This window comes from Equus caballus, chromosome 14 (genome assembly GCF_041296265.1).
Source record: "Equus caballus isolate H_3958 breed thoroughbred chromosome 14, TB-T2T, whole genome shotgun sequence".
Taxonomy (NCBI): Eukaryota; Metazoa; Chordata; class Mammalia; order Perissodactyla; family Equidae; genus Equus; species Equus caballus.
This window is the reverse complement of record NC_091697.1, coordinates 59,554,188-59,569,414: the sequence shown is the minus strand read 5'-3', so window position 1 is coordinate 59,569,414 and position 15,227 is coordinate 59,554,188. Positions and strand designations below refer to the sequence as shown.

General features: G+C 37.1%; 1 protein-coding gene across 21 annotated transcripts in view; it reads right to left on the bottom strand.

The window, feature by feature from the left end:
* RAPGEF6 (Rap guanine nucleotide exchange factor 6) overlaps window positions 1-15,227 on the bottom strand; it is a 201,485-nt gene that overhangs the window by 170,935 nt on the left and 15,323 nt on the right. For all 21 annotated transcript variants that reach the window (XM_023616914.2, XM_070232665.1, XM_070232666.1 and 18 more), the window contains 2 exon segments: window positions 3,470-3,540; window positions 1,997-2,053 (listed from right to left, as the gene is read on the bottom strand). In XM_023616914.2, coding sequence (XP_023472682.1) covers window positions 1,997-2,053; window positions 3,470-3,540 — 128 coding nt within the window.

Below are 15,227 nucleotides of genomic sequence, written 5' to 3'. Positions count from 1 at the left end.
TACCAAACAGTATTCCACTATATGGATATATGGCATTTTATTTATCCATTCTTTGGACACTTTGCTTGTTTCCAGTTTTAGGCTAGTATAAACAGTGCTACTAAGAACATTTGTGTACAGTCTCTGTATGCATGTATGTTTGCATTTCTCTTGGGTAAATATATCAAAGTGGAATTACTAGGTCATTTGGTAAAATTGTTTAACTTTTTAGAACGCGTCAACTGTTTTCTTAAGTGGCTATACTATCTAACATCCGCACCACCAATATATGAGGATTCCAGGTGTCACCATATCCTTGTAAACACTTGTTATTGTCTACCTTTTTTATTGTAGTTATTCTAATGGGTACAAAGTGATATCTCAATTTTTGTGCATGGTGTAAGGTAAGCATCTAAATTAACTTTCTGCATGTAAATACCCAATTAATTCAGTACCATTGGTTGAAAAAACTATGCTTTCCCCATTGAAATGCTTCAGCATCTTCATCAAAAATAAACTTTTCACTGTTGTTCCTTTTTAATCCTCAATCATGTTATACCCACACTGTGTGCAGATCTTAGCTAGAGGCCATAAAAAAAAAAAAACTATTAGTAAACATAATGATTTACTTCTGGGCTCTCAATTCTATTCCAATGATCTATATCTCTATACTTTTCCTTGATAACACTTAAATATGTGTAACTATTTTAATTTTCTCTCCCCTACTACACAATAAGCTCAATAAGGACAAATACTGTGTCTTCCCACCATTCTACAACAGGGTAAGAATAACATATAGCAGACAAACATTTAATAATAAATGAATGGATCAACAAATGAATATAACCATTAAAATCCTTATGAATCCAGTAAATACTTTAGAAATAATGATAAATGCAATGTGCAGGTAATGAAACATGAAAGTCAATACCATTCCTACATACCAGCTAAATCTATATAATAAAACAGGTCACTATTGCTAAAACTTTTAGAAGAAAAACAGAGAAGAGGATCTTCACAATCTTGAGAAAGAGAAAGATTTTGTTTTTTAAACAGGACAGGGAAAGCACTAATTACAAATAGAAAAATTGAGAAAGTCAGGAATTTCTCTTCTTCAAAATATGCCATTAAGAGAGGGGAAAGGCAAGCCACACAGTGGGAGAAGACATTTGCAGCATATGTATCCCAACAAAGGACTAGGATACAGAATTCATAAAGAATTTCTACAAATCAACAGAAATAGATTAGACACCCCAATTAAAAAATGGTCAAAATTTCAGAAAGGAGCTATTCAAATACCCTATAAAAACATGCAAATCATTTATCATCATTAGTAAGTAGGGAAATGTAAAATAAAAGCATAATGAGACATCAAAATGAAATACGTGTTAGATTCTAATATTAGAATCTTCTAAATTTGAGCACACATATTTCTAATAATTCTATTCCTAAGAATTTGCCCAAGAGGAATGAGAAAATAATGGCAGAAAAAGACATGAACAAAATGTTCATAGAAACTTTATTATTCACGATTGTAAAAAACTGGAAACAACCCAAATATCTATTAACAATGGAAAGCATAAACAAATTATTTTCACACAACTGTATACTGCAAAGCAATGAAAAAGAATGAATGCAAAAACACAAAACAATTTCAAACATTTGTGAAGTAAAAAAAGCCTAACCAAAAGATTTTTATCTATATGGAGTCAAAAAAGAGGAAAAACTAATTTATGATGATAGAAGTTAGAACTTGACTACCTTTCCAAGAGATTTGACTAGAACCTTCTGGAGAGCTGGCATGTTCTATATGTTCACCTGGGTAGTTTACACAGATGTACATATTTATTAAACTTCATTGCAATATACACCTTTTGGGTAATGTATGTTGTATTTCAGTTTATGCACATATTTCAATCTGCTCCACTGAAACCGTTCCAGAATCAAGTGAATCTCTGCTAAAAGTTAAATTTAAACATTAAAGCAATTAATTTAAGCTAATCATGGAAATACTTACCAAAAAAGAATTTGATTGCCACTGTATCTCTCGTATCGTGCTCTTGCAGACAACAATCTAACATATTAAAAAAGTAAAAATTTTAAAGATTTTACCTTAAATTGTGTTTCAAATATTCTGTTATAATTACCTCAACAGAAAATGATCAGAGCAACTACTAAATTTTTCAATAAACTACAAGTTTAGAAATACATACATTAAATGCAATATTTTTAAAAATAGCAATTAGATAATATTAACAAGTATAATACTCTTATGTATATTTTATAATCTGTCAATTTTGCAATAAATAGCGTCTTTGTTTTGAAGAAGAAGATTAGCCCTGAGCTAACATCTGCCACCAATCCTCCTCTTTTTGCTGAGGAAGACTGGCCCTGAGCTAACATCCATGACCATCTTCCTCCACTTTATATGTGGGATGCCTGCCACAGGATGGCTTGCCAAGCTGTGCCATGTCCGTACCCGGGATCCGAACCGGTGAACCCCCCCCAGCAGCTGAAGCAGAACATGCGAACTTAACTGCTGCGCCACCAGGCCAGCCCCAAAATAATGTCTTTTTTATTATGAAGAAATATACATTTGTCTGATTCACTACTGAATCCTCATGTGAAGAAAACAGTTACTGACAGAGGCATACACACATGCAAAACACCCATTGAATAAATATATAAACTTGCTTGAACTTAAAGAACACTTTTAGTATTACTAAATGCTCCAGTTTTCAGTTTTCTTCTTGATATACTTGACATATGCTAACATCTAAATTATGCTATAAAGAAAACAGAAAATAAAAATTTCCAATTACATTTTAGCAACTGGTCCATAACCAGAAACTTAAAGAACAGCCAGAAAAAAGGATGGAGAAGCTGGTCATGTAAGGAAAACACATTTTAATTAAAATGTTACACAAAGTTACAAGAGCTAGTGCTTTAAAGCAATCAAAAGTGTTTTTACAAATAAAATCACAATGATATAAGAGGAGAGAAAACTCATTTTACAGAATAGGAAAATGAGGTTCAGAAAGTTTATGGGTCTTGTCCATGGGAGCTTATACCAAATCAAGAGTCTTGGCTCTTTCCACTTTAATACAACACTACATCATACCGTGCCCATGCTAAGCATTTGACATAACAAATATCAAGAGCAACCACAAAAAGAAAAGTTTTTATTCACTGGTTAGCACAGACTGAGCACTATGCTTTGCTTTAGATAGTTTGTACTCTCATTTAATCCTCAAAAGACTGTAACAAAGATAATTTTATTATCCCTATTTTATGGAAGAAAAAACTGCAGCTTAGAGAGATGTTAAGACTTGCTCAAGGTCTTATGGCTAAGAAAAACTGTGGTGAGAAATGCAAACTCCTATGCTTATCCTACAAAAAGTCCCTATGTGATTTCGCCCCTGCAATTATCTATCCAAATTCATTTAAATAAGTCCATAGCACATGCTCTTAAACAGAGCATCACACTTACCTAAGCTGATGTTCCCTGAGATTTGATAATATTTCCATTCCATGAAGGTAAGAATAAATAGTATTTAAGTCCTGTAGAATAGAAAAGATTTTAGATTATTTTTCAAATACACTTTCTAAAATATGACCCTCCCCTATGCTGATTTTAAGCAACCAACCATTTAGGACAGAACTTTAATCTATGAAAGAGTCATAAAGTCTCTGAATTACAAGAGATTCGACAAGGTAGAGTGTGTGCTCAACTCACACAGAAACCCTTCGTCAGCATGGGTGTTGGCCTCTACCTCAAACAATGCCAGAAATCAAAAACTCTTTATTATATATGAAAGTCTATTTAATTTCTAAGTGGATGTAACTTTTCTTCTTCAGTGACCTCCAAGTATTTGAAAAGAGTTATTATATCATGTTTTAAGTCTTGTTTTGTTTAGTTTTCTCCAGATTGCACAGTCTCAGTATTTGCAGGTTCCACATCTTTAAGCATCCTGGCTGACTTCCGCTGGAGGTGACCCAGTTTGTCAATATTCCTCTTAAAATATGACTTTCTAAAAAATATCTTTCCAAAGAGATTCAAAGTGATATTAATCTACCACTAAACAAAAAAGACATCCAATGGGACAATCCTGTTCACCCTGTGAAAGAGGAAGGAAATCTTTCTCTAACCTTCTTTCAGATAACAAGGTATTAAAAATCCCAGGATGATATAGTATAACCTCAGCTAAGAGCAGTGGTATAGCAAAAGAAGAAAGTGGGAGCAGTCCACATTCCTAAAAGAATGGAGTATTTTACCACTGATGTTATGTACAATGTTGGTGCATGGTGACTATAAAAAAGTTTAAATTCTCTACATAAAATATTCCTACTCATTCTCCTAGAAAGAATAATGCCTGTACGCTAGGGTAGATGGCTCCCAAACACTGCCCTCCTGCTTTGATATGCAACTAGCCAAGAGAATTATCAGATGACATAGAGAAGAAAAAGAAGACACCTAAGACAACTTGTTTTCCAATTGGTTAATAAGACAACATGGAACTACTAAGAAAACAGCAATAATCTTTGATTCCAAAGATTACAACTGCCAATTAATCATGATGCATTCAATGACCACACATATCTCTGCTAAATCCTTACTAAATGAGAGTGAAAAAGATTTTAAAGTTATTAAAAAAAAAAAGAGATGAATAGATTAAAAGAGGAAACCACAGCAATGAAAAAGGTCTATAAAATTCCAGAGGACAGCTGATGGAATAGTCATATGACAGTATTTCCAAAGACGGCTACAATGATATTTCTTATTCCATTTGGTCTTTTCCAATGGAAGCTTACCACTCCCCCATCAAAAACTGGAATCTACGTGTTCTTCTCATGGATCTGGGTTGGTCCTGTGATTTGTTCTGACCAAAAGAATGCAGCAGAAGTGAGGCTGTGTAACTTTTAAGATTCAAGTACCCTGAGACCACCAATGTCGTGAGGAAGCCCAAGCTAGCCTGATGGACAAGGGAAAGGCCATATGGAACAGCACCAAAGCACCAGGTATATTAAGTGATGCCTTCTTAGACCAGCCCAGCTATTGGCTGATTGGAGCTAAGAGAATGATCCCAGCAGAGGTTCTATGGGTCAAAAGAACAAACCTCTCAGTCAAAATCTTCTGAATTGAGGTAAAAAACAGAGTTCTGGCAAAAGTCTGCCTCATAGTGGGCTCACTGAGCCTGCAGATCCACCTAATAGTCTGTCCCCACTCCCCGAGTTTATAGTCAGAATTCAGGTACTTGGCAGTTAGAATAACTCTCACAATGGATCCATGACCTATGCAGTAAAAGCTGTGATAGTGGAAAAAGCCAAGTGGAAACCTCTGAAACTTCCCCATTCCTCAGAAATAGATAGTAAATAAAAGACAATACTGCTTCTAGAGGGACAAAGAACAGCAAAGACTCGTGCCATCAGTAAAGGCTTCAAGTATGCAGGGGTGATGGTCCCTATCATGTATCACCTGCAGAAAGCTGACGGATCCTAAAAAATGACTGTAGACTGCCACAGACTTAATCAAATCCTAACTAATGTTCTTAACATAGTATTGTTGCTAGAACTGATTAAGCCTCAGGTATTGATTTGGTGAATGCATTCTTTTCTATTCCAATTACAGAACAGGGTCAGAAACCGTTTGTATTCATGTCATATAATATTAACTTATAGTTTTGCCGTAGGGCTAAAGGCTTTCACTCTCCGTCGTATTCTGAAGATATCTAGACATCCTAACCCATTACATAGATGATGCCTTGCTGACTGGACAGAATGAAAAAGAGAATCAGTGAGAGGTGGCTGGAGTCCTTGGTAACATACTCATTTTCCACAGAGTGGGAGATAAACTCTATGAGGACTCAAAGACTTGCCACTTTAATGATTTTAGGGGTGTGGTGGTTGGGGACATTTCAGGACATCCCCTCCTGACAAATTGTTGGGACTTTGGTTTTAGGTCACGATGGAACAAGAGGGACTGGATTTACCCTCCACCTAAAACAACAAAAATCAAAACAAATATGTAAAACAGTTTTCAAGAGAGAAGGCATCAGGAAACAGAAGACAGTGACACCTGAGAGAGGGGAAACAAATGACGTCATTCATATGATTATATGAATACCTTACTGCCTGGTGTTATCTTGAGTTAAGGAGAAGGGCTGGCAGTCTGGGGAGCAGAAGGTGGCTAGACTTTGCAGAGCAGAAGAGAGAGAGAGAACACTACACAGAGAGAAAGTATGTTCTGGAAACCTACAAAGGGTCTCTTTTGAGTCTTAAGTTGAATAGTGATCATCTCATATATGTGAAGAAATATCTGAAATCAGGGAAAGAAACACCTGAAAGGATTAGAGTAGTGGTCCTCAACCAGGACTGATCTTGCCCCTTGGGTGACATAGCAATGTCTAGAGACATTTTGGGTTGTCACAATTTAGAGGGGAGCATGCTACTAGCATCAAGTGACTAGATAGAGATGCTGCTAAATATCCTACGATGCACAGGACAAGGTCCCAGAATAAAGGATTATCTTGGCCAAAATGTCAATAGTGCTAAGTTTTAAACACCCTGGACTCTAGTCTAGTTTCCTCTAGGGAACAATACCCAAAACTCACATAGGGACAGGAAGAGTTCCTGTTCCCAATAGGCAGGGTGGAGAAGCTCAAAATTCAGAGCGTGTATTTAGTAGAGTACTCAGAAGGCTTTGGACTCACAGTATTGGAGCAAAATTAACCCTAGACTAAATGCTACTCTAGTGCTACATAACACAGCTCAGTAAAGGCCCGAAAGGATCAAACAATTTCCAAGTTACTTAACTGTCCCCCAAAACAAAGCTAAAGAATATTTATAGAAAATATAAAAATATCCAGCACAGGGGCCAGCCTCGTGGTGTAGTGGTTAAGTTTTCATGCTCTGTTTTGCCGGCTTGGGGTTCACCAGTTTGGATCCTGGGTGCGGACCTACACACCATGTATCAAGCCATGCTGTGGCAGTATCCCACATAGAAGAACTAGAAGGACCTATAAGTAGGATATAAAACTATGTACTGGGGCTTTGGGGAAGAGGAAAAAAAAGAGGAAGATTGGCAACAGATGTTAGCTCAGGGTCATTCTCTCTAATAAAAAAAAAAAAAATCCAGCACATAAAAAGGTAAAATTCACAATCTTTAAGTATTCAATCAAAAATTACCAGGCATGCAGACAAGCAGGAAAAGATGACCCACAAGGAGGAAAAAAAAAAACTGACTCAGTAATTAAAGATAAGAGAATTAGTAGAAAAAGACATTTAAAAACCTATTGGGGCCAGCCTGGTGGCATAGTGGTTAAGTTTACGCGTTCTGCTTCACTGGCCCAGGGTTTGCGGGTTCGGATCCTGGACACAGACCTACACACCACTCATCAAGCCATGCTGTGGTGGCATACCACATACAAAACAGAGAAAGACTGGCAGAGATGTTAGCTCAGGGACAATTTTCCTCACCAAAAAACCCAAAAAACACAAAAAAGACTTATTAAAACTACATTTCATATGTTCAGGAAGATACAGAAAACATAAGGATATAAGAGGGGATATTACAAAAAAATATTCCAGAGATGAAAATAACAATATCTGAGATGTCATGGGTTGAATAGCGCATTCCACATTGCAGAAGAAGAGATCAATAAACTTGAAGATACTAGAATTCAAAAATAAAACACAGAGAAAAAATATGGAAAAAATTTCAACAGAATACTAGTGAACTATGGGCAACTTCAAGCAGCCTAACAAAAGTGTACAGTAGTCCCCCCTTATCACTTTCCTCAGTTTCAGTTACCCAAGGTCAGCCTTGGTCTGGAAATAGATGATCCTCCTATTGACATATAGCTGGAAGGTCAACAGTAGCCTAACAGTAGTCACAATGCCTAAGTCATTCACTTCACTTCATCTCATCACATAAGCATTTTATCATCTCACATCAGTACAAGGAAAAGGGTGAGTACGATAAGAGATTTTGAGAGAGAAATAGAGACCACATTCACATACTTTTTATGGCAGTATTTTGTTATAATTGTTCTATTTTATCATTAGTTATTGTTCATCTCTGACTGTGCCAAATTTACAAATTAAACTTTAACGTAAGTATGTACATATAGGAAAAATCACAGTAATTATAGGGTTTGGTACTATCCACAATTTCAGGTATCCACTGGGGGTCTTGGAATGTATCCCCCAGAGATAATAGGGGGATATAACAGTAGTTAGAGTTACTGTGGGGGAGATGGAGAACAAAAAAAAATATCTGAGGAACAGTGGAAAATCTCCCATATTTGATGAAAACTATAAACTCACACATCCAAGAAGCTCAATAAACCTCAAGTGCAAAAAATAGGAAGAAAATACCACCAAAGTACATCATAAAATTGCTTAAAAAATGATAAAGAGATAACTGTAAAATTGTAAAAGCAGCTAAGGAAAATAAATTACACAGTGAGAACAAATCTGAACAAATCTCATACTTCACAGAATCTTCTGGATTTTCTACATATACAATAACATCTCCTGTGAATAAGTACAGTAGTATTTCTTCCTTCCCAGTCTATGTACGTTTTTCTCTTTTTCTTTTCTTATTACATAAGCTAGGACTTCCAAAACAATGGCCAGAGTAGGTGTGGTCATATACTACTAATACAGCTGCTGTGGCCCCACTCTTTAGGAGTCATCATAACCTGCCCACTCACAAATGCCCATCTCTTACAGAAATGAGCTTGTTATTTCTGACATCTAGATAATTTTATTTTAGTGGCAAACAAGTTCCAAAAACTGTAACACAAAAAAGTTATGTTATGGCAAACAGAATTAGAACACCCATAATCTGACCGCAAAAAGAGGATAGGGTAGTGTCAAGGAGCCTCAGAATTTTCTGAGATTCTTGGCTGAATTTATGTCATATAATTTCCTCTGTTCTCAAGTCAGAGGACATCTCTGGTACACCATGAGAGATGCCATCATTAGCTGACAAAAAATTAGGAATTCACTCTTCAATTTTAAAGCCTAAATGAGAATATGATACTGAACCTCCTCATCTCAAGTTCGTGTGTCCAATGTGTGGTAAGCCATCACCGATGTGCTTGGAGATGGAGAAAGGTTTACCCAAATTGGCCAAAAGAAGGGTGGGAGAATAGGTTCTCTCAAATCCACCTTAAGGAGAAGGCGGGAAAGGGGTTTTATAGAACTAAGGGGCTTGGCAGGAGGAGTTTGGAGAAGCAAAGGGGTAATCCTGTTTCTTTCACTCCAGACAAGCCCTTGGGCAATGTGACTTCTGGGTGTCAAGGGCAGCTTGGGGCTAGCTTTCTGGTGACATAACTTCCTTGAAGGCATTCTTTTTCTTCTATAAAAGTAGGTCATAAATCCTTGTGACCCTTGAGTCACCCCTCAGGTTAAACAAGAAAACACCCAATTAACAAGATTAACTTCTTTTCATCTATGTCTGGGAACAAGGTGGAAAGGTAATCTTATTCAATATTTACAGTAACCCACAGGTATCTAGCTTCATATATAATTCATAGGTTTTGAAATACATATGTGGATCTTCAGTTCTCTGCCTGAAGAGAGGCTGACAAAGTTTATCAACTTTAGAATCTAAAAGCTTCTCTTCAAATATCTGAAAGTTATTTGCCTTCAATCTCATTATTTCAGAGGGACAATGTGGCCATATGAACATGTAGTTCTCCAACAGCATCTAGAAATAGTGATTGCACGGACTTGAATAGAAGTATTAGCATTATTCCTTTCAGATGTTGGCAAACCTTTTCTGTAAAGGGTCAGACAGTAAATATTCTAGGTTTATTGGGCCATAAGGTTTTCATTACAACTACTTAACTTTGCCTTTGTAGCATGAAAACAAACATAAAAATGTAGGTAAATGAATGGGTGTGACAGCATTCCAATAAAACTTCATTTACAAAATAGCTAGGCTAATTTGGCCTCCAGGCCACACCTTGCCAACTCCTAAAGCATATGGTCAAAAATACCAAAGTGACGTCAGCATCACAGCAGAGTGAGTATTCCCTCAGTCTCCCTAAGTTACAACTAAATGGACATTCATTAACCAGCAGAGGACTCCTTGCACAGCACAACAGGACTTCTGAGAGATCCACACAGCTATACATCTGAAGGTGGGTGGACTGGATCCCCAGGAGTCAGTGGAAATAAGTGCACCCCTCCCCCTCCCTGGTACCAGTGAGCCAGTTTGCAGATTCTCACATAGCAGCCATGCATGACTGTAAGAGGAGGCAGGGACAGCCTGGCCTGTGTGAATGCTTTCAGAATTGCAGCCCAGCCCTAAGGAGCACCCAATATGCCATGGTAGCCTCATCCATGGGAATGCTCTATGCCAAGTGGCAGCAGCTAAGCTGACATCATACTTGACAATGAAAACTGAAAGCCAGCCCTCTGAGAAAAGGGACAAGACAAGGAGGCCAACTACATCACTCCTACTCAACATAGTACTGGAGGTGTTGGCCAGAGCAATTAGGCAAGAAAAAGAAATAAAAGGTAACCAAATTGGAAAGGAAGAAGTAAAACTCTGGCTGTTTGCGAATGGCCCTAAAGAATCTACCAGAAAGCTTTTAGAAATAATCAACAACTACAGTAAAGTGGCAGGGTACAAAATCAACTTACAAAAATCAGCTGCATTTCTATACACTAATAACAAGCTAGCAGACAGAGAAGTCAAGAATACAATCCCATTTACAATCGCCACAAAAAGAATAAAATACCTAGAAAAAATTTAACTAAGGAGATGAAAGACCTATATACTGAAAAGAATAAGATATTATTGAAAGAAATTGAAGAAGACATAAAGAAATGGAAAGATATTCCATGCTTGTGGATTGGAAGAATAAACATAGTTAAAATGTCCATATTACCTAGCAATCTACAGATTCAATGCAATTCCAATCAGAATCCCAATGACATTCTTCACAGAAATAGAACAAAAAATCCTAAGATTTATATGGAACAACAAAAGACCACAAATAGCCAAAGCAATCCTGAGAAAAAAGAATGAGGCTGGGGGCATCACACTCCTTGATTTCAAAATGTACTACAAAGCTACAGTAATCAAAAGAGCATGGTACTGGCACAACAACAGACACACAGATCAATGGAACAGAAGTGAAAGCCCAGAAATAAAACCACACATCTAAGAACAGCTCATCTTCAACAAAGGAGCCAAGAACATACAAAAGAGAAAGGAAAGTCTCTTCAATATGGGTGCTGGGAAAACTGGACAGCCATGTGCAAAAGAAAGTAAGGAGACCATATTCTTACACCATACACAAAAACTAACTCAAAATGGATTAAAGACTTTAAGACCTGAAACCATAAAACTCTTAGAAGAAAATACAAGCAGTACACTCTTTGACATTGGTCTTAGCAGCATCTTTTCAAATACTATAGCTACTCAGGCAAGGGAAACAAAAAAAATAAACAAATGGGGCTACATCAGACTAAAAAGCTTCTGCAAGGCAAAGGAAACCATGAACAAAAAGAAAGGACAACCCACCAACTGAGGGAAAATATTTACAAATTATATATCCAACACAAGGGGTTAATTTGCGAAACATATAAAGAACTTATACAACTCAACAAAAAAATGAACAACTCGATCAAAAAATGGGCAGAGGATAGGAACAGACATTTTTCCAAAGAAGATATATCAATGGCCAACAGGCGCATGAAAAGATGTTCAACATCACTAATTATTTGAGAAATGCAAATCAAAACTACAATGAGATATCACCTCATACCTGTCAGAATGGCTATAATTAACAGGATGAGAAATAATAAGTGTTGGAGACGATGTGGAGAAAAGGGAACACTCATACACTGCTGGTGGGAATGAAAACTGGTGCAGCCACTATGTAAAACAGTATGAAGATTTCCCAAAAAATTAAAAACAGAAATATCATCCAATCCAGCTATACCACTACTGGGTATTTATCCAAAGAACATGAAATCAATAATACAAAGAGATCTATGCACCCCTATGTTCACTGCATTATTCACAATGGGCAAGACACAGAAGCAACCCAGCTGCCCATCAATTGATGAATGGATAAAGAAGATGTGGTATATATATACACAACAGAATACTATTCAGCCTCCCCCCAAAAAGAGAGAAAACCATTCCATTTGTAACAACACAGATGGACCTTGGGGATATGACATTAGTGAAATAAGCTAGAGAAAGACAAACACTGAATGATTTCACTCTCATGTGGAAGATAAACAAACACAGGGATAAAGAGAACAGATTAGTGGCTACTAGAGGGAAAGGGGGTGAGGGGATGAGCAAAAGGGCTAAACGAGAACATACGTATGGTGATGGATAAAATCTAGACTATTGATGGGGAGCATGATACAGTCTATACAGAAACTGACATATAATAATGTACATCTGAAATTACACAGCTATAAACAAATACAATCTCAATTTTAAAAAACCCTCAAAAACATACAAATATATAAAGTTAGTCCTGGAGATAAAATGTACTACATGGTGACTAGAGTTAATAATACTGTATTGGATATTTGAAAGTTGCTAAGAGAGTAAATCTTAAAAGTTCTCATTGCAAGAAGAAAAATTCTTGGGGCCGGCCCTGTGGTCAAGTGGTTAAGTTCATGCGCGCCACTGCAGGTGGCCCAGAGTTTCATCGGTTCGAATCCTGGGTGCGGACATGGCACCGCTCATCAAGCCATGCTGAGGCGGCATCCCACATGCCACAACTAGAAGGACCCACAACTAAGAATATACAACTATGCACTGGGGGCTTTGGGGAGAAAAAGGAAAAAAATAAAATCTTTAAAAAAAAAAAGAATAAAAATTCTAACTACGTATGGTAATGGATGTCAACTAGAGTTATGGTGGTGAGCATCCTGCAATATATACAAACATCAAATCATTATGCTGTACACCTGAAATTAATATAATGTTATATGTCAATTATATCCCAATAAAAAAATTTAGAAAAAAATAAAAAGAAGATACACACACACACAAACACTACCAAAAAAGTCAAGCCATGAATGAACTCCTCTTTGGAGGTTACCACAGCTTATGAGTTTGGTGGAAGCTGAAAACATCAGATTTTCATTTTTCCAACCTCCCATAAATGTAGGGCATGGGCAGATGATCCAAGTGTTACCAATCAGACACATCTATCCCAGACTTTGAATCTAGTGATACCAAGAAGCAAGAACTGAACAGGATCCACTTTGGCAGCTAATAATAGCAGGGTCTGTCAATATATGCAGTGTACAGTACAGGGAGTCAGCAGTGCAAATTGTGGGATCCACTGTGTTCAGTGCTAGCAGGAGTAGTGTTTTTATCAAATCTGTGATAGAGAGTATAAATCATGGTTGCCCAGTCCCAAGTCTACTTCTCCTGCATTCCCAACAATTTTATAGCTACTCAGTAACCTTTTAATAAATTCTTTTTCTTTAAATTGGCCAGAGTTGGGTTTTGTTGCATGTAACAACCTTGAGACTCTTAGACTAGCACCATCAGCATCACTTGGGAACTTCATAAAAATACAAATTCTCAGGCTCCATCCCAGATCTAGTGAATCACAATCTTTGGGAGTAGGGCCCAGCAGTGTGTGGTTTAATAAATGCTACAGGTGGTTCTGATGCACACTAAAGTCTGAGAACCACTGGTTTACAGGTAGGATCTATGCTACTCTGGATTATTTGGCTGATAACCTATTAATGAGGAAGGGAAACAAGCACTGAGATATCTAGTAAATCCTGGGCCCTTCAGTGCCCCTGGTTTGAGGGTCACAGGATGCTAAGCATTCATAAAAAGACAGAAAAGAACCTCCCAGAACAAAGGATGGTTGTAGTAGCAAGCTGATTAATTCTCTCATATCAAGTGGGTGGTTATGGTATTTTGTTTACATGGGATAGCAAGTAGTCGTTGACTGTGTAATGCTGGGCTTAGAAAGGGGTTTCCTGTGGTTTTTGTACCAATTATCTCTGAGACAGGCTTGAGGTACTGCACTATCTATTAGGTTCTCGGTATGTCCAAGATCAATAAATGCTACTGTAGAAAGCCAAAACAAACAAACAAAACCCTGACAGAGGCAGACTGGAAGTCTTACAGATATTTCTTGGTAGTAAAAAATTTAAATTCTAGATTCAAGGAGGTGTTATTTACACAGCATCCACTTGAAAGTTGCTCTACTGCGCAAGAGGGAAGCCATGAGGAAGATGGAAAAAACTAGGAAGCCATGACATTCCACATCAGTAACACCTGTATGAGCAACTAGTTCTCTAACTACAACAAAATACTGCAAAAATTATCCAGTGGTAACAGAAGAACCAACACCAGCTCAGGATTAGAGAATAAAATAATGGGTTTCACCTGGGGAAAAAAAGGTGAGCTAGTGGTGATGACTCAGTACTTCCTAAAATACATCAGCCATACCCTTTCAGTCAGTCAGTTACAAGAGTGAAGATGGGCAAGTTGAGGTGGGTGGGACCACTGCCATCCTACCAGGAAGCAGTTATCTTTTTACACCCTTCAAATAATCTATACCTAATGCATTCACTGTAGGTATATTCTATGGGTTTTCAATTTCATTGTTAAATGAAATATTAAATTCATATTTACAGCTCTGCATGTACAAGAATTAATGAGCCCTTTAAATATATACTTCTAATTAAGCAGGCTGGAATTTTTATCCCCTTCCTCAATGCTGTGCCAAGCAGTGTGCTGCTCTCAGAGTAACTCCATCTCTCAATTCTGCTGACTGCCATTGTACACATGCTTAGAAAACCAACCAAAACTTGGAAAACTCAAATTGAGATGCTCAGAGCAATTCTGCATTTTTCTGTTTCTTAAAGTCTAAAACTAGTAAATTTCTTATCTATGATATACTTAATTCATCACATACAACTTTCAATACAACATCAATTATCTAAAACACTCATTAACCAAGATATTTTACTCATTATCTTTTTTACTTGGAAAACATGTCCATCCCAGGAATTTTAACAACAAAAAAACCTGTCCGGATGGATCCTAAGGTCAGTACAGATTCAATCCCAAGATACATATATATTCTGCAGCTGAAGGCAGTCTAACAATGTGGTTAAAAACTTGGACTCTGGAGACAGCCCTAGGTTCAAATTCTTCCCTTAGCAATTACTAACCATGTAACCGTGGATAATTTGCTTAATGTTTATTATCTCACAATAGGAATGATAAA